This window comes from Poromitra crassiceps (assembly GCF_964638095.1).
Source record: "Poromitra crassiceps genome assembly, chromosome: 2".
Lineage (NCBI taxonomy): Eukaryota > Metazoa > Chordata > Actinopteri > Beryciformes > Melamphaidae > Poromitra > Poromitra crassiceps.
This window is the reverse complement of record NC_139624.1, coordinates 3,669,224-3,689,566: the sequence shown is the minus strand read 5'-3', so window position 1 is coordinate 3,689,566 and position 20,343 is coordinate 3,669,224. Positions and strand designations below refer to the sequence as shown.

Genomic DNA, 20,343 nt, shown 5'->3' with positions numbered 1-20,343 from the left:
CCATCCCCGTCTCCAAACAGCAGAAGGTGACCAGCCTCAATGACTTGCAAACCATAGCCCTCACCCCACCATAGCCAGCAAGTGCCTAGAGAAGCTAGTCATATCACACATGCATACTTGTACAACGGAGTGACAATAAATATCTTGAATCTTGACAAAGTACATTACATGATCCCGTGAATAATACTGTACTTTAGTTTCTGATTTGTGTGTGGTGCTGATGGGGAGCTCATTTTACTGTTAACATGACAATGCATCATTTGGCCTCTATACTGTTTACAGTTGGCCGATAACATTTATTGAGATTTTCAAGTGGGCCATGAGTCGGAAAAGGTTGGGAACTGCTGAAAAACATAAAAATGGAAAGTAACTTGTATTTTTTTTTATTAACCAAGAGTACTTGGTTAATAAATTACTTTTTTCCTTTTTTTTCCCACTTTTACTTGAGTTTCTCAAATGTTAATTTTCACTTTTACTTTTTGAATAACTTATGTATATGTTCAGTACTCTACCCACCACTGCTCACAGACCCAACTCTCCTGTCTGCTAGCTCACTTATACTATAGGAGCCGATGGCGTTAGCAGATGTTCAGGGTGCTGTGGTAGAGTAGGAAAGTTAAAAGAGTTGTTTGTGTAAAGTCGTTAATGCAGAACTGAGCCCATTCCAGTCCTGCTGAGTTATTTAATAGCTCTCAAACATCACAGTGAAACTATTTTTACCTTCCGCTTCTGTCTCTGCCTTACATCCACAACGTATATATATGGAAAATTAAGTGATAAAAAAATATGAAAGGGGATATTTTGAACTCAGTCTCTGAGTAAAAATAGAACATTAGATCAGCTACAATAATGACCATATAACCATAAAAGTCGGGTTTGACATGATGCATCCATGTGGTTTATATAGCAGCATTAGTCTCCTCAGTAGAACTCTCTGTTCCTCAGCACAGCGTTACACAGCCTCACACAGCATTATTACACAGCCTCACACAGTATTACACAGCCACACAGCATCACACAGCGTTATACAGCGTTAAACAGCATCAAACCGCATCACACAGCAGCACACAGCATCACACAGTGTTACACAGTGTTAGCCTACATTCACACAGGACGCCGAACGAAAGCAGAACTGAAGCTTGAAGGAGGCACAAGCTGAACGTATGCCTTGTTGTTCACACAAGACGCCTTCTCTTTTCCTCTCAGAGCCTACTCTCACACCTTGAACCCGCCCACAACTCCTATTTGACTTCATGCCTCACGGCTTCACGGCTTCAGGGTCACGCTTGAAAATTCGGCGTCAGGCCTGAGTGATCGCTTCCGCGGGGCGTGAGCGTGGCTTCGGCACGGCGTCAGCGCGGGTGGTGTGAACGGCTTCGCCTGTTAACAAGGAGTGTTAATGAAACCGACATGAAACTTGTGGGTACAGCGTAGGTACAGCTTCAGTTGAGCGTTGCTTCGGCGTCCTGTGTGAACGAGGGCTTACACAGCATCACACAGCGTTACACAGCGTCACACAGCATCACACAGCGTTACGGCGGGTTCACACATACGCCTAGAGCGACGCTTAAAGCTATGCTTTAAGCTACGCCTACGCATATAGGCATCGCTTCATGCACGCAAGGCGCCTATTTGCGTTCACACATGACGCCACACTGAAGCCCCGCTCTGCGCTACGCTGATCACGAGCAGCGGTTCTTTACACTTTTCAGATCTGATTTATAGCATGGGTGAGTAATAAAAACCTCTTTTTTATTGTAATGTGCAAGTGACGATGTCTGTCTATTTCCTGGCCGGCTGTAATTGTTATTTTCCCTCGGGTAATCATGTGACTATGAGTCAACACCATGAGTGATACATGCATTGAGACAGGGGGGGTATATATACATCTGACAGAAAAGACGTTAATATAGAGGAACACATGAAGGACAGCTCTCCTACTATGCACTCGTTAATTCGCGCTCCACCCTCCCTTTTGGGCAAACTCGGTAGAAAGTCCGTCAGAAACAACAGCCAACAATGTGATTAATAATATTTTAATTTGAAATGGGTTCAATTGTGAAAATAAACAGGACGCCCTTTGCCATTCTTGTTGCTCACTTCCTGCATAGCTTGACAGTTCAGCACGCCTAGACGCTGAAAAATAGAACAGACGCCTAAACGATAAATGCAGCGCAGCGAGAGCGTGGCTTCAGCGCAGCGTGGCAGCGGTCTGTGTGAACGCTCTCATCTGTTAACAAGGATGCCTAAATTGTATGCGTTGCTTATGCGTTGCTTAAAGCGTCGCTCTAGGCGTATGTGTGAACCCGCCGTTACACAGCGTTACACAGCGTCACACAGCGTTACACAGCGTCACACAGCGTCACACAGCGTCACACAGCGTCACACAGCGTCACACAGCATCACACAGCGTCACACAGCATCACAGCGTTACACAGCGTCACACAGCGTTACACAGCGTTACACAGCGTCACACAGCGTCACACAGCGTTACACAGTGTTACACAGCGTTACACAGCGTTACACAGTGTTACACAGCGTTACACAGCGTTACACAGCGTTACACAGCATCACACAGCGTGACACAGCGTCACACAGCGTTACACAGTGTTACACAGCGTCACACAGCATCACACAGCGTGACACAGCGTTACACAGCGTTACACAGCGTTACACAGCGTTACACAGCGTCACACAGCGTGACACAGCGTCACACAGCGTTACACAGTGTTACACAGCGTTACACAGCGTTACACAGCGTCACACAGCGTTACACAGCGTCACACAGTGTCACACAGCGTTACACAGCGTTACACAGCGTCACACAGCGTTACACAGTGTTACACAGCGTTACACAGCGTTACACAGCGTCACACAGTGTTACACAGCGTCACACAGCGTGACACAGCGTGACACAGCGTTACACAGCGTTACACAGCGTTACACAGCGTCACACAGTGTTACACAGCGTCACACAGAGTCACACAGCGTGACACAGCATCACACAGCGTGACACAGCGTGACACAGTGTTACACAGCGTCACACAGCGTCACACAGCATCACACAGCGTGACACAGCGTTACACAGCGAAAAATAGAACAGACGCCTAAACGATAAATGCAGCGCAGCGAGAGCGTGGCTTCAGCGCAGCGTGGCAGCGGTCTGTGTGAACGCTCTCATCTGTTAACAAGGATGCCTAAATTGTATGCGTTGCTTATGCGTTGCTTAAAGCGTCGCTCTAGGCGTATGTGTGAACCCGCCGTTACACAGCGTTACACAGCGTCACACAGCGTTACACAGCGTCACACAGCGTCACACAGCGTCACACAGCGTCACACAGCGTCACACAGCATCACACAGCGTCACACAGCATCACAGCATTACACAGCGTCACACAGCGTTACACAGCGTTACACAGCGTCACACAGCGTCACACAGCGTTACACAGTGTTACACAGCGTTACACAGCGTTACACAGTGTTACACAGCGTTACACAGCGTTACACAGCGTTACACAGCGTTACACAGCGTTACACAGCATCACACAGCGTGACACAGCGTCACACAGCGTTACACAGTGTTACACAGCGTCACACAGCATCACACAGCGTGACACAGCGTTACACAGCGTTACACAGCGTTACACAGCGTTACACAGCGTCACACAGCGTGACACAGCGTCACACAGCGTTACACAGTGTTACACAGCGTTACACAGCGTTACACAGCGTCACACAGCGTTACACAGCGTCACACAGTGTCACACAGCGTTACACAGCGTTACACAGCGTCACACAGCGTTACACAGTGTTACACAGCGTTACACAGCGTTACACAGCGTCACACAGTGTTACACAGCGTCACACAGCGTGACACAGCGTGACACAGCGTTACACAGCGTTACACAGCGTTACACAGCGTCACACAGTGTTACACAGCGTCACACAGAGTCACACAGCGTGACACAGCATCACACAGCGTGACACAGCGTGACACAGTGTTACACAGCGTCACACAGCGTCACACAGCATCACACAGCGTGACACAGCGTTACACAGCGTTACACAGCGTTACACAGCGTCACACAGCATCACACAGCGTGACACAGCGTCACACAGCGTTACACAGTGTTACACAGCGTTACACAGCGTTACACAGCGTCACACAGCGTTACACAGCGTGACACAGCGTGACACAGCATCACACAGCGTTACACAGCGTCACACAGCGTCACACAGCGGTACACAGCGTTACACAGCGTTGCACAGCGTTGCACAGCGTTGCACAGCGTCACACAGCGTCACACAGCGTGACACAGCGTGACACAGCGTCACACAGCGTCACACAGCGTCACACAGCGTCACACAGCGGTACACAGCGTTACACAGCGTTACACAGCGTCACACAGCGTTGCACAGCGTCACACAGCGCCACACAGCATCTGGACCTGGATCTGCTCTCTAAAGTCAGACCAGAGGAGCAGGCATATAGTGTTAAAGGGACAGTTCACCCCAAAATCAAAAAAATATATTTTCCCTCTCACCTGTTAGTGCTATTTATCCATCTAGATCGTTTTGGTGTGAGTTGCTGAGTTTTGGAGATATCGGCCGCAGAGATGTCTGCCTTCTCTCCAATACAATGGAACTCGATTGCACTTGGCTTGTGGTGCTCAAAGCGCCCAAAACACAGACATTGTTGTCAGCAATTTCATTTAGGAGCTATTTTCTGTGGCAGACATCTAGAGCTATTTTGGGGTGAAGTGTCCCTTTAAGCAGCAGAATATATTTGGTAATCATTTCCCACAGCCTGCAGGTTCAGAACAGGTTGTAACTTTGAGAATGAATCAGTTTAAAACTTCAAACACTGAGGAGCCGTGAACACTAACTGGCAAACCTCTTTTCTGCCCCCTGGACCTCTCTGATTAAAGCCTAAAGCAGGGGTGCCCAAATTCTTTCCCATGAAGGGCCAAAACTCAATCTGGGTGGAGGGCCGAGGGCCAAAAATAAACGTTGTGGAATTACATTAAAATGTATTGTGTTTTATAGAAAATTAACATTCTAAATCTAAAATAACATTTCAATATAATAATCTACTTTTTATCTGTTTGGTAATTGTAATACTTTGCAATTGGTTATATATATTTAAAAAAAAACATCTGCATTTGTGGGGAGCTTAAACATTTAATCAGTAAACACCCAGTTAAAAACAGTTGTATTTTCCACCTTTGTAATCAAGAGAGAAATTTGACTTAATTCACAATTTGCCATGACAATTTGCAGGGATGCAATCTCAGGAGTGAACACAGTATCCGCAGCCACATTCAGACACTGTTTCACAAAGTCACCACATGAAAAAGCTCGTCCACCCTTTGCAATCAGTGCAGATATCTGATAACTTGCCCGAGTTGCATTCTGGATAAAAAATCGGGGGGGGGGGGGGGGTGGACAAGAAAAACAAAAAAACAAATCCGGGGCGGGCCAAAACAAACAGAGCGGGCCAAGTTTGGCCCGCGGGCCCCAAATTGGTCAGCACTGGCCTAAAGGTTAGAGAAGTGAGCTTGTGACCGGAAGGTTGACGGTTCAATCCCCCAGACTGGACCGGCAGGATAAATCTGAGTGGAGAATGTAAGCACTTGTCCCTCCCTCATTACCACCACTGAGGTGACCCTTGAAGAAGGCCCTTAACCCCAACCGCTCCAGTGGAGCTGCTCATTGGCCATCAGATTAGACTGTGGTTGTACTGGCCAGCTTCCAGGTGTGTGCGAATTTGAACAGGGCACTCCTGTGTGTGTATGTGAACAGGCCACTCCCCCCGCGCTGGACCCCACTCCCCGTGCGCTGGACCCCCACTCACCCTGCAGTTGCAGCCCAGCTGGTAGCGGTGGTTGATGCCTTTCTTCTGGGCGAGCGACAGCCGCTCCCATCGCTCATTGAAGTTGCACAGACCTGTGTAGACCTTCTCATCATACACACGACCTGCAACAGAGGAGAGCACAGCTGATTGGGCCACATGGTGTCATGGTGTCATGCTGTCATCTGTTTCTGGGGTTTCATTACAAAACTGCAGGCATTTCGGAGAAAGTAAATAGTTTGAAGCTTCACTTTAAAGCAGCTCTGAATGACTGCAGGAGGTAACCGTTTGAACTACATTACCCAGAAGCCCTGTGCTGTGAGCTCAGTAAACAGACGGTGCTGCTTTAAACCAAACAGACGAGCTGTAATGCTGGTGAGTCCAGCTTTCTGAGTCTATCTTTCGGCTCAGGAGACTGTCTGGACTTTCATTAGCATGCCATTAGTCACTCTTGTCTGTTACATGTGGGGGTGTAAAGCCCACTTACACCCCCACTTTCTGATATAGGCAGCTTTACAGAAAACAATAGAGAGCCAAAGTGAAACGTCACTTCCTGCTTTCTCCCTGTACCAGCGCTGAAATAAATATGAATGGCGGTGGACGGAGAATAATGTTACTTTTTTGATCCCGTTTGAATTGTGCCACGGGGTGCCAACGTTAATTTTGTCAATTTAAAACATAACTTTGCATGTCAAGAAAGCCGCAGTTTGTCATCAAACTGAAACGTAGGGGTTAGTTTCGTATAAAAACGGGGTCATCCCTATGTTCCCCGGGTCCTATGTTCCCCGTTTTTCCCAAATGGTGTCCACCCGCTATGCCGACCACCCGCAATGCCGACCTTAGGTTTAGGCGTGGGGGTGGGAGAGGTTAGGTTTTGGGTTAGGGTCTGGGGGAGGTTAGGTTTAGGCATGGGGGGAGGTTAGGTTTGGCGTGGGGGCTCGGAGAGGTTAGGGAAAAACGGGGAATATAGAATCCGGGGAACATAGAACCCGGGGAACATAGACATGATCCCATAAAAACTACAAGCTCGTGGCATGTTGCCGGTCTTCAGCTTTGCCGGTAGAGAAAGTGACGTCACTTAGGCGACAGTGTATGTAGTCTTTCTGATGTATATAAATTACAGTGCAACAGTTTGGCGACAAACTGCGACTTTCTTGACATGCAAAGTTATCTTTTAAATTGACAAAATTAACGTTGGCAACCCCTGGCACAATTCAAACGGGATCAAACTCAGGAGAGCAGAGACTCACTGATTTTCTCCTTGGCTCTTTATCTGCCGCTACTCACTGAACAGACACAGTGAGCTGTTTAACGGTGGTAAGACAATCATGTACAGTAAGCCTGTTTTACACAGACGCTCTTATTTCTGACCGACCGGCCAAAAGGTCTGCTGGATGGATATTTTTAGAGGAGGGGGGGTCCGTGTCCCTCTGACCTCTGGGACAGGTGCAGAGGTGCCCCCGAGTACCGCCTTAGCCGTGTCGTCACCGCGCTGGAATCTGAATCTGCCTTCATTTGGATTATTGGTGCAGGCGTATTACATGGTGTGGAATGTGTGACAGGCTCCTAAAATACTAATCATGGGTTGGAGGTCCTGACGTCATCTCAAAAATATGGACAGAGTCAGCGTGACCTCACCCATTGGTTTGTGGAGTCCCCTTTTGAAGCCTAGAGTATTGGAGTGTGGCCGTCACCATCTTGGGGTTCTAGTGCAGCTCGCGTGAGATGGCACAAGACCAGGGGTTTCCCACAGAGCTGAAGCTCCACCTGCTATTGGTCAGTGATCAGCAAGCTGCGTGATCACTGGACAGGCGACCTGTCAATCACCTCCAAAACAGTCTTTTGTACAATCTAAATTAGCTATAGAGACCAAAACTGTGTTTTGAACCATACTGCAAACATGTTTAATCCTGTTGTAAAATCTGGCATTATTTTATTATCTTATTTTGCCCAGTGAATGTGACCATTTTGAAAAGCATTGTATTTATTTCTGCATCTGCCAGTGGGTCATCACCATAAGAGTAGGCATAATAATGTGTTAATTAATTTAACTAACAGGAGAGACTATGTTCTCTGAAATTACATGGGGATTTTTTTTTTGCATATATCCGTATCAGCATTGGCCAAAAGTGTTGGAAAATATCAGCATATCGGATATCGGCAAAAAATCTAATATCGTGCATCCCTAGTTTCAAACTGTGCCAATGAAGCACCTTGAATTGAAAAGTAGAACCTTATAATTCCAGGCCCTTGGGTGTATCACAGCGGAATAGTAGGGGAGTAAAAAAAAACTACAGTTAATTAATTAATTATTTTTAAATCAACACGTTCATAGTTGTCCAGTCACTTATTAACCCTGGAGCGTGTGTCTCACCTGTGATCAGGTACTGGTCTGTCTCACCTGTGATCAGGTACTGGTCTGTCTCACCTGTCAGGTACTGGTCTGTCTCACCTGTTATCAGGTACTGGTCTGTCTCACCTGTCAGGTACTGGTCTGTCTCACCTGTTATCAGGCACTGGTCTGTCTCACCTGTTATCAGGCACTGGTCTGTCTCACCTGTTATCAGGTGGTCTGTCTCACCTGTGATCAGGTACTGTCAGGTACTGGTCTGTCTCACCTGTGATCAGGTGGTCTGTCTCACCTGTGATCAGGTACTGTCAGGTACTGGTCTGTCTCACCTGTGATCAGGTGGTATGTCTCACCTGTCAGGTACTGGTCTGTCTCACCTGTTATCAGGTACAGGTCTGTCTCACCTTTGATCAGGTACTGGTCTGTCTCACCTTTGATCAGGTACTGGTCTGTCTCACCTGTGATCAGGTACTGGTCTTTCTCACCTGTCAGTTACTCGTCGGTCTCACCTGTGACCAGGTACTGGTTCACCTGTGATCAGGTACTGGTTTGTCTCACCTGTGATCAGGTACTGGTCTGTCTCACCTGTGATCAGGTGGTCTGTCTCACCTGTGATCAGGTACTGGTTTGTCTCACCTGTGATCAGGTACTGGTTTGTCTCACCTGTGATCAGGTGGTCTGTCTCACCTGTGATCAGGTACTGGTTTGTCTCACCTGTGATCAGGTGGTCTGTCTCACCTGTGATCAGGTACTGGTCTGTCTCACCTGTGATCAGGTACTGGTTTGTCTCACCTGTGATCAGGTACTGACCTGTCTCACCTGTGATCAGGTGGTTTGTCTCACCTGTGACCAGGTACTGACCTGTCTCACCTGTGATCAGGTGGTTTGTCTCACCTGTGATCAGGTACTGGTCTGTCTCACCTGTGATCAGGTACTGGTCTGTCTCACCTGTGATCAGGTACTGGTCTGTCTCACCTGTGATCAGGTGGTCTGTCTCACCTGTGATCAGGTACTGGTCTGTCTCACCTGTGATCAGGTGGTTTGTCTCACCTGTGATCAGGTACTGGTTTGTCTCACCTGTGATCAGGTACTGGTATTTGTTGATGTCGAACTTGACCCCACAGAGGCTCTCCGAGGCATCCGTGTAGATGTGCTGCACGTGTTGCACTTTGTCAAAGCCTTTGTACATCTGCAAAACATCACAAAGGAATTGCAAAGGAATGAAATGTCTTAATCAGATGAGCCAAAAACACTCTTAATCCATTTTGACGGTCTCTTTAACCAGTAGACCGCCTACTGAGAGGGCTAGTCACAATGAATAACACAAAAATATCCCTGTTCTTAGATTATTTCATCTAATGGACAGGTGGATAGTGTACTGCTGCAGGGAATTGAACCTGTGACTTCCTGATTACAGGACGGTCCTTCTAACCGCTCAGCAGCCTGTGTCTTCTTACATAATGCTGCCCGCATGTTCGAGCCCCCAGCTGCTCTGGGAGACATCAGCCGGAGGATTAGCAGACTGACAGAAACCTCAGTGTTCAGAGCGGAGACATTTCACCCAGGTCATGTGATGCGTCAGAACCACCGCTGTTTCACCCAGGCCATGTGATGCTGTTTCTAACATTCGGGTAAATAGGGGGGGGGTGCTTGGTTTGCCCTGAACAAGCTGAACAAGTATTTAGTAATCCCACTCAATTGTTATATTGAGTGTGTTCTTCAACATCTAAACTTGCGTAATAATACTTCTTGAAAAAAAAAAGTCTTGATTTGTGCGATTTCATACTCAGCAGCATTTCAGGCCATCTCATTATGTCAGAGCTAATCAGCCAATAATGTGCAAGAAAGTTTGGGGTGGGCTGACCCTGCCCCCATTTTGACTCCGCCCCTGCTCTCCTTGCAGAAGAACATCAAATCAATCAACACGAGGATCATGTTCAGAAATGTGGTGTGACATCTGACCTGTGCTTTGCTTGTGTTTTATGTATTTGTAACACCGTTGTCTGGCACAGAAACTGCTGATTTGTGCCTGTAAATAAGCTGCAAAGAGCAGTTTTCATTAAGAGCTGATGAAGAATACATTTCCCTCCCAAATTTCACTAACTCTTGTGACACAAACGCTTTTGGTTTTCCCAGGAATGCCACAGCTTTAGGGTCTAAATAGCGTCACAGTTTGTTCTGCTTTTCTGGAATCAGTGCGTCTAAACAGGGATTTCCTGTTGTTCCCAGACATATAAATCAGGCAGCAGAAAGCACAGCAGCTCTCAGGGCAAAACATGGACTTTCTGGCTGGGTTTGGTACCTGAGCCAAGCCGGACCAAACTTAACAGAGCCAAAGCTGCATCAAAGTCAAAGCATATTATGTGACATTATCATGCTATCTCCCATGAGGAATTCCTGCTGGAATGTCATCTGATGAAGCCGGAGTATTTTCATTCCTGCTGATTTGGACTGAAGAGGTTGAGTGTATGGGGAAGTGATGAGTAGTTATTAGCTTGTATGGACTTCCATATTCTGCAGGCCTTTACTGTACTTGGAAAACATCATGTTTGGCATCATATTTCTAAATGGCCATGACAGGTAACTGGAATGAATGAAGGAATGAATGGATAAATGGATGGATGAATGAATGAATGAATGAATAAATGAAAAAATAAATAAATAAAGTCCCATGATGATAAAAAAGTTGGATGGTCTAATGTAACTACAGTATCTAAACACGGTGAAAGTATCAAAATATGCGGTCGCCAACTAAATCCACACAATCCATATTAGCAAAGCGAGAGAAACAGCCTGTTCTTAAGGCTCACAGAGATGCTAAGGGCCCCTGACACTCCCTCACCTTCATCTGTTTGACGGTGTAGCGCAGCGTTCCAAAAGGTCCGTCTTTTAGCAGCTTCTTGCCCACCACTTTGGCCCGGATCACTGTGGAGAGAGGAGACAATCACTGTGGGGAGAGCAGACAGAATCACTGTGGAGAGAGGAGACAGAATCACTGTGGGGAGAGGAGACAGAATCACTGTGGAGAGAGGAGACAGAATCACTGTGGGGAGAGGAGACAGAATCACTGTGGAGAGAGCAGACAGAATCACTGTGGAGAGAGGAGACAGAATCACTGTGGGGCGAGGAGAAAGAATCACTGTGGAGAGAGGAGACAGAATCACTGTGGGGAGAGGAGACAGAATCACTGTGGAGAGAGGAGACAGAATCACTGTGGAGAGAGCAGACAGAATCACTGTGGAGAGAGGAGACAGAATCACTGTGGGGCGAGGAGAAAGAATCACTGTGGAGAGAGGAGACAGAATCACTGTGGGGAGAGGAGAAAGAATAACTGTGGAGAGAGGAGACAGAATCACTGTGGGGAGAGCAGACAGAATCACTGTGGAGAGAGGAGACAGAATCACTGTGGAGAGAGGAGACAGAATCACTGTGGAGAGAGCAGACAGAATCACTGTGGAGAGAGGAGACAGAATCACTGTGGGGCGAGGAGAAAGAATCACTGTGGAGAGAGGAGACAGAATCACTGTGGGGAGAGGAGAAAGAATAACTGTGGAGAGAGGAGACAGAATCACTGTGGGGAGAGCAGACAGAATCACTGTGGAGAGAGGAGACAGAATCACTGTGGAGAGAGCAGACAGAATCACTGTGGAGAGAGCAGACAGAATCACTGTGGAGAGAGGAGACAGAATCACTGTGGAGAGAGCAGACAGAATCACTGTGGAGAGAGCAGACAGAATCACTGTGGAGAGAGCAGACAGAATCACTGTGGAGAGAGCAGACAGAATCACTGTGGAGAGAGCAGACAGAATCACTGTGGAGAGAGGAGACAGAATCACTGTGGAGAGAGCAGACAGAATCACTGTGGAGAGAGGAGACAGAATAACTGTGGGGAGAGGAGAAAGAATAACTGTGGAGAGAGGAGACAGAATCACTGTGGGGAGAGCAGACAGAATCACTGTGGAGAGAGGAGACAGAATCACTGTGGAGAGAGGAGACAGAATAACTGTGGAGAGAGCAGACAGAATCACTGTGGAGAGAGCAGACAGAATCACTGTGGAGAGAGGAGACAGAATAACTGTGGGGAGAGGAGAAAGAATAACTGTGGAGAGAGGAGACAGAATCACTGTGGGGAGAGCAGACAGAATCACTGTGGAGAGAGGAGACAGAATCACTGTGGAGAGAGGAGACAGCGTGAAGATATCAGAACAAACTCGGCCGCTCCTCTAACCCAGTGGTTCTCAAACTACGCCTAGGGGTATGTGGAGGTACTACAGGGGGTTACTTGGGAGAAAGGGGAAAATGCAAAAACATAAGATAAATCATGAAAATAAATGAAAAGGCACTAATTGCAACTCTTTCACTCCATTTCTTATTTTGTAATGTTATATTCTTCAAAAGGTGGGTTATCATTAATTCATTGCATCATATGATATAGTTTTCTAAGCAAAATGTTGTAGTCGGATAAAGGGGGTACTTGGATTCAGAAATAGCGAAAAGGGGTACTGAAGTCAAACAAGTTTGAGAAGCACTGCTCTGACCAATAGACAATCTGTGGCTTTCCCTCCCTGGCTGTGACACACCGCACCGCCTCGGCCAGCAGGGGGCTTTGGTACGGCACCTGCGGATCCGTTTATTCCATTTTCTGCATTGCTGCTGTTTGCCAAGGAGGCCGATGGAAAATTTAAAATAAAATAAAACTAATAAATGTTGGAAAAAGGAGAGGAGAGGATAGCCTCGCCTTTTGTTACAAAACCATGCACGGCTCCGTTCACACTGCACCACTTCACACTCCATTCTGCTGCTTTGGATAACTTTTCAAATCTATTCTAAGATGGAACCAAATCTGACAAAGATGTGAACTGACAGCCATGTGGAGAAGACGGTAAAACAATAACAAAAGCCCATCCATTTTGTGATTCTGCTTCTTGTTACAGTTACAGTTTGTATGTTGAATAGGCTCTATGCACGCAACACTTCTGTGTTTGACTTCAGCCAGCCGCCCCACGTCTGGCCCTATAGTAACACTATACAGCCCGACCATAGACCGTATAAACATATGGATGTAGCTACCGTGACGTCGCCTAATGGACCCATTTGGAATGGCGTTTTGAAGCCTCGAGGTCACCAGCTTGGTTATTTAGGGCCAGAAGTGTCATGAAGAGCCGCAGCGTGGCCTGCTATTTCTCCCTGATCGGTGACTGGACAGACGACCTGTCAATCACGCCCCAAAACATAGTCTGTTTAATGGTCTATTTTACCTGAAATGGGACCATCATTTACTAAACGAACATCATGTTGTATTGAAGAAGACTTGAAACTGGCGATTGAAGCCTTAAACTGATTAGGAAACTGTTTACTGAGGTCATAAATCAAGTGAGAAGTAATACTTCCACATTGGCTTCACAAGCGGAGCTACGAGCTAGCCCACTGAACCCGAGCAGAAAGCTTTGGGCTGCAGTGTGAGTGGAGCCTGAGTCTCCTCTGCAGAGATGTTATCTGCGTGCGGACCCTCATGTGAACATTGGCGAGGTGAAAACACTGCTCACCGGCGGAACTGATTTGTTTGTGTTCAGTCCTGTTGGAGTGACTGGGCCTTTTGTGGGTTCGGGGGTGAAGCCTGTTCCAGGCGGTAAATGGGGCGGGGGCTGAGCTGCGGGCGCTAGGGGAGTGCGAAGTTCACCTGCCAGCCGCCCACAGCCGGTCAGACAGGCAGACACAACCAACACTGACTGTTTGTTATCTTTCCCCCGGTGGAATTTCCTTCCCACATTCTTCAGAGGCTCGCATTCCCCAGAGAGGGGAAAACAAAACGACAGGCTTCCATTCCTTCATCCTGATGGGAGAGAGAAACCCCGCATGTGGCATCTTCTGTTCACTCCGTGTTTGTCTAGCTGTTCCAGGTCAGCCCACTGAATTAACAGACGGGAAGCCGCCCAAGTAACAAGTTACTCTGAGGTAACATCCCTAACAGGCAGCAACAAGTTACTCTGGAGTAACATTCCAATCAGGCAGTAAAAAGCTACTCTGGAATAGCATCCCAAACAGGCAGTAACAAGTTACTCTGGAGTAACAGCCGAAACAAGCAGTAACAAGTTACTCTGGAGTAACAGCCGAAACAAGCAGTAACAAGTTACTCTGGAGTAACAGCCGAAACAAGCAGTAACAAGCGCCTCTGATCATCGAGACTGATTTTAAAGCAACTTGTGTCATCATCTCCTCCCCCTCATGCTAGTTGAAACCAGTGTTGTAGTCAAGAGTATTGAGTTCCCATGTGTTTGAGTCCAAATCCCAGTCACCAAAGAAGAATCAGAGTACAGTCCGAGTCAAGTGAACATAAGTGTGAATCCACATGTAGGTGTAATGTCAAGGCATTAGCTATCAATATCGTATGCCAAATTATTAGTGCCTATTACAAAAAAGTTATCTATTAACAAGTTCAAGTCCTTGTCTTCAACTTCGTAGTCCAAACGTCTGAATGCTAGAGGCCGAATCCAAGTCCAAGTCATCGGTGCTCAAGTCCAAGTCAAGTCACAAGTCCTGAAAATGAGTCAAGGCTGACTTAACTACAACACTGGTGGAACACAGGTTAAGTGAGTCCATACAACACACAAGGGTCTCTATCGTCGCAAAGGCGGTAATTTTGCATAAGCGGCCGTTTTGCGCTGGAATAGCCCTGCACAAAGCCCTAATTGTGGGCGTGTCGGCCCGTTGCGCATGGCGTCATCTCGCACAAACCTCCATATAGGCGTACTTATGCCCACAACACTATTCACAAGTGTGAGATCACTCCCCTTAAAAGCCACAGCGTCACGTCTGTAACAGCAGCTTCTTTCTTGCTGAGTGCAAGCAGAGTGACAGAGTGAGAGAGAGAGAAAAGAGAGAGGGGAGAGAACGAGAGAGGGAAGAGAGACAGAGAGAATTGGAGGATGAACCAGTTAAAGCATTAGAAACCCTAATGAAAATTGGTGCTGATGGAACGATCCATTTGAAACACACCAAAGGGCTGCCGCGCAGTTACGCAGTGAATATCCACATGGTGTTATTATGTCCCAAAGGGTGCGGTTACGGTAATTCGTCGCTTCGTTGATATAGGCTATATAACATACACATTTAAAAATATCCGTTTCTTTAATAGGGTAGGGATATGTGAGATTTTAATTATAGCCAATTTCAATAGCATATATCAGAATTGTCCACTTGGGTTAAGCTATTGTTGCATGCTGCAATTGCAGGGAGAGAGGATACTGTATAGCCTACTGGTCGGCACAACTTTCTCAAAAGCAATCTACTGTTACCTCGATCACACCACAGACCTGTATGGTCGGGAATTATGTAGCCTAATAAAACCATAACAAACTAATTCTAATTTTTAAATCAAGGTGTGTTTTTTCTGCAATGTAGGCTATAGCTGAAAATCAATGTGGCATTCAGAAGAGGCGGGGGAGTGTGTGCGCGCGCAATATGTTGGAGAGAGAGTGACATCCTTGCCGTGCGTAATGTTTCCAAGTGAGGATTTCCTGCACTGCGGGACACCTGGCATAGTGTTTTTTTTGTGCTAAGACCTGCTTTTAGGTGCCGTTAAAATTGAGAGCACCCAAGGCCATTAATACATAGCACTGGAACACCTATTTTGGCACGGGCAACGCCCAAACCTGTGTTTATGCTCGGAACATGGCGATGGTATCTTCGCCAGAGCGCAAGATGACACTTGCGGGAGGCAGATGAAGAGGCGCACGGACACGCCTGGGCCACGCCTACACCTGTGTCTGTGCTTAGATCCCATTGCAAAAGTGGATGGTGGAAGCAGACGATAGCTTAAGAGGCAGGGGAGAAGCATAAGAGGTGCGCAAACGGCTGCGCAAACGATAACGCCGATGATAGGGCCCAAGGAGGTTGCTGGCACACCTCCATAGCAGCCATAGCAGACCTATGTTTACACCATCATTTAGTAATAATCTGAACTACAGCTGACTGATTTCCAACAAATAATGGTGTGTATGTCTTTCTATTCACACTGTGATTGTTTGGCTGTTTTTGTTTTGGAATTCTAAGGAACTGGTCCACTGACATCAGTTGTTTTGCAGAAGGCTGTTATAGGAGTTGTGCTGGCAACCTCCCTGTGTGTTATATGGACTAACTGTTAGTCCATATACACATTTCACCTGTGTTTCATTTGGCATGAGGTGGAGGAGAAGAGGTCAGAAGTGTCCTTTTTGGGTGAACTATCCCTTTAACACTTTGAGTGCCACGGCCCTTGGGCAAAAGGTTGCTTGCTGTGCCACATAGGCCGCAATGCATTTTAAAACAGTCATATAATTTTTTTAATAATTACTATGTAAACACTGAACACGCACAAATAACGATGAGACTCTCTTCTATCACCTGCAAAAAAAAGTTTATTGATCCCATTTTCCGTTCTTTAGTTATGAGCCGGAGAAGATAGCTTGATTGAAGCAAAAACATCCCTTTTTTTCTACGAGCTGAGATAATGAGCCTTTTGTGAAATTAAACATTTCAAGCACATCACTGACTCTGAAGCTAATTTTCTGATGTCTGGGTCTGTCTGGGTGAAGTGTATGCTGCTCTGCCTGCTCTGCGTGCTCCCCCCCCCCCCCCCCCCTCAACTGCACACGCCTCCTGGGTGTGTCTTATGTGTCTGGTGGCTCTCAGTCTCTGCTGAGTTTGCTGCGCACACACAGTGAATGGTGCGCGACATTCAGCTTTTTGGTTCCGTGTGTGTCACGGGCTCGCATGCTTCCAGTTCGGAATAATAAGGCTGATTATGTGAATGTGCTGTTGCAGCGTACACGGAGGTGCTCAGTTGTGACAGCGGATGCTGCTGCTGGGGGCACAGCTGGCGTTGTGCTCGTTGTGCTTCATGCACGTCGATGCATACGGACGGATGCGATGCGATTTCCTCATTTTCCCCAGTGACTATTTCTGTGTGTTTGGCTCCTTTTTCTCTGATCAGGAGAGTGCTGTCGCCACCTAATGGGTTTGTAAAATAGGTTATCGACCTCCAATAGCTACAATATTGTTAGAGGCGACGTAAGAAGCTTAGATCGACACCCCCCCGTCAAAAAAACAATTTGGAGTTACTGACGCCATTTGGCGTCGCTGGCACTGTACGGTAAATTTCTAATGACGCCATATGGCGTCGCTGGCACTCAATGTGTTAAGAAGCAGCCCATAATCTAATCATAATCCATGTGTGTACTTGCTATATCTCTTAATCAGAGTCCAGAGGCGGTTGGTAGGGCTGAGCGATACGGACAAAATCAAACATCACAATATTTTTGACTAAATACCTCAATATTGATATCACGACAATATTTAAGCGATAACTATTGGCGCTTTCACAAAATATGTATATAACCCGAGTGAATGTGAGTTCTCGTGAGTCCCGAGTGGTAGCAAGTCAGTTGGTTAAACTCACTCCTTCAGTATAAAGCACGGTTAACCAGGGCTTCTGAAAATACTGTCAACACAACGAAGGCTACATACTGTACAATGATGTGTTCGATAAATAATCATCAGTAATGTGGATATAATGACTAAAGCTTCTGGCATACTCTTCGCGCACGCGCTGGAGGCGGGGCTCCACGGAGGGCGCGCGCACTCTGCGCGGGCCAAAACAGAACATAGTGAGTGCGCAGCTCGCTAGGAGCTCCAGGGGAAAATGGCGGCGATCAGTGCCAGGCAGTCTGAATGAAATTGAATGTAACGTTCCCAATTCTATCTATTAAATTCTAAAAAACGACCCTCAACATTTGGGAAGGCTAAGCCACACAACTAGTTCGTTATAATCGAACATCATACTTTGAAGGCGACTTTACGACGATGAGGACGGTGAGGACTCAATCACAGCAGATATCCGCTGATAGCCTACCACGGAGATCTCACAGGCACAGGCAGCAAAACCCGACGCGCTGATAGAAAAATCTCCATGGACGCGCTGCGCTGCGCTCAGGCCTCGCCCCCCGACACGCCCCGTGCGATGACGTCAAAATCGCCGCGCGCCCTATGCGCTTGGCTGGGCGCGAAGAGTATGCCAGAAGCTTAAGTGGGCAAAGGCAAATAATAGAACAGCTAGAACAGTCTGGTAAGTTCAGGCTTCACCAGACATCACACCATCACAGAAAGTGTTACTCATCTCTTGTCTATCTGTCAGAGATGGGGACGTGGACTTGCAACTTGAGTCATACACAGTGACTTAAGACCTGACTTGAGACTTGTCCTCAAAACACTTGAGACTCGAGATTTGGGAATCATGAACAATCGTTCCTTTCTTCTTCTTTTTTTGCATTACTATTAAGGAAATGTCTACTAATAATAGTAATAATGTCAACTAATCAATGCTGATACTGTATGCTAATAGATAAGAAGTGAGGATAATAAAGTAACATGCATTGAATTCCTATGCTAACCACACTCCATCCAGCAGATGATAGAATGCTCATCCATAAGAGACTGAGACTTGACTTGGACTTGCAAAAAATGACTTGTGAGCATCTCTGCTATCTGTATTAATCTATTCCCCCGCCGCATTTCTGACCTTTCACAATAAGAAGCCGTGGGACATTGATCTATGAATCTGTCAGCTTGTTCGTTATGAACCCGGGAGCGAGATCACATGATCGACCCGACCGCTGTCTGGCAGGCGAGCGAGCGCAGGTACAATTACTGAGGAATCGGCCCGCAATTACAGAGGAATGTGCAGATATACCAGGATGCCTTTACTGACCCCCTCCCGCTCCCTTAAAGCTGCAATAAGTGAGTTTCTGACCACTAGAGGGAGACAAAAGCAGCCACACATTCATAAATTATAGCAGGTCGGGCTGGGCATTTTGAAGAGGAAGAGGAGGAAGACGAATGAGAAATACATAAGGGTCCATCAGCAGAACTGCCCAGACCAAAAATATAATTAAAATATCTTTGAAATCATGTGTCTCTAACCCACACAGCACAAAGCCTGAGTAGGCATAAGCATGTTTATTCTTTATAACTTACAACCTTTGCCAACAAAGATGAGTGATGATCTCATTTTTAGTTGAGCTACCTGAGAAGTGTGAAAATCAGAGGAGGCTTCAGTTCACACTATGACTTATGCAGCCACCAGCATGCAGTATAACAGGTGTCCATGCATTTACAGGCAGCTTTCCAACCCGTCTCAAATATTCAATTATCAAGAAGAAGTCCACAAACCAATGGGCAGTGTTGGGCAAATTACTCTTGAAATGTAATACGTTACTCATTACTCATTACTCCTTTAAAAAGTAATTACTTGGTATCAAAAAAGTCAAAAAGTTACGTTATTTGTTACATTATTATTAATTTTGCTACCCCCCCTTCCGCAAAAGTGGCATACCACCTGATTAGCCATTACCTTTTAGAACTAAATCCACGTTATTGGATAATATAATAATATGATCATAATTAACCTTACAGGAGGAGTCATCAATCAGCCAAACTGCATACTTGTTTATTATTTGTTACTTGCCTTCCTCGACAAAAAAGGAATCACGTGGTCTCACATAGCCAGACCTATCTCCACACTTTGTTTTAGCACTGTGCCAGCGTTGGAGATGCAAATGCAGTAACTTGATATTACAGTACTTGTAACTGTTTTGTAAATTGTAATCCCTTACACTACTCATTACTTGGGAAAGCAATATATTACAGTAATATATTACTGACCAACACTGCAATGGGTGACGTCACACTCACTCCATCCATCTCTTTTATACAGTCTAGAATAGATGGTTCTAGACTGGGAAGGAAAGCCCAGTTTCCTTCGCTGCCCCTAACCCCAAACCAGAGACTAGCGCTCCACAGAGAGAAGGGCTTCCTGCAGGCTGCTGCAGGGTCAGCTGATCAAGGTCAGGGTCAGCTGATCCAGGTCAGGGTCAGCTGATCCAGGCCAGGGTCAGCTGATCCAGGTCAGGGTCAGCTGATCCAGGCCAGGGCCAGCTGATCCAGGCCAGGGCCAGCTGATCCAGGCCCGGCTCATCCAGAAATGACTTGCTTGATGGACGACGGCCACTAATTGGCGGCTCCTGTCGGCCCACCTGGCCCGGGGGAAGGTAGCGTGAAGTGGCGTCATCAGCTGCTCCCTCCCTCCCTCCCTCCCTCCCTCTCTCCC

At 46.7% G+C, this 20,343-nt stretch overlaps 2 protein-coding genes across 2 annotated transcripts in view; one reads left to right on the top strand and one right to left on the bottom strand.

The window, feature by feature from the left end:
- syn3 (synapsin III) overlaps positions 1–20,343 on the top strand; it is a gene marked incomplete at both ends in the record, with an annotated part of 317,937 nt that overhangs the window by 110,248 nt on the left and 187,346 nt on the right. The gene's annotated exons all lie outside the window — the stretch shown is intronic.
- The window catches only part of LOC310795211 (metalloproteinase inhibitor 3), a 41,877-nt gene that overhangs the window by 10,980 nt on the left and 10,554 nt on the right, over positions 1–20,343 (bottom strand). The window contains exons 3-5 of the mRNA XM_083657276.1: positions 11,044–11,126; positions 9,279–9,390; positions 5,855–5,976 (exon numbers count right to left, since the gene is read on the bottom strand). Of these exons, the coding sequence (XP_083513402.1) occupies positions 5,855–5,976; positions 9,279–9,390; positions 11,044–11,126 (317 nt within the window). The remainder of the gene's footprint in view (positions 1–5,854; positions 5,977–9,278; positions 9,391–11,043; positions 11,127–20,343) is intronic.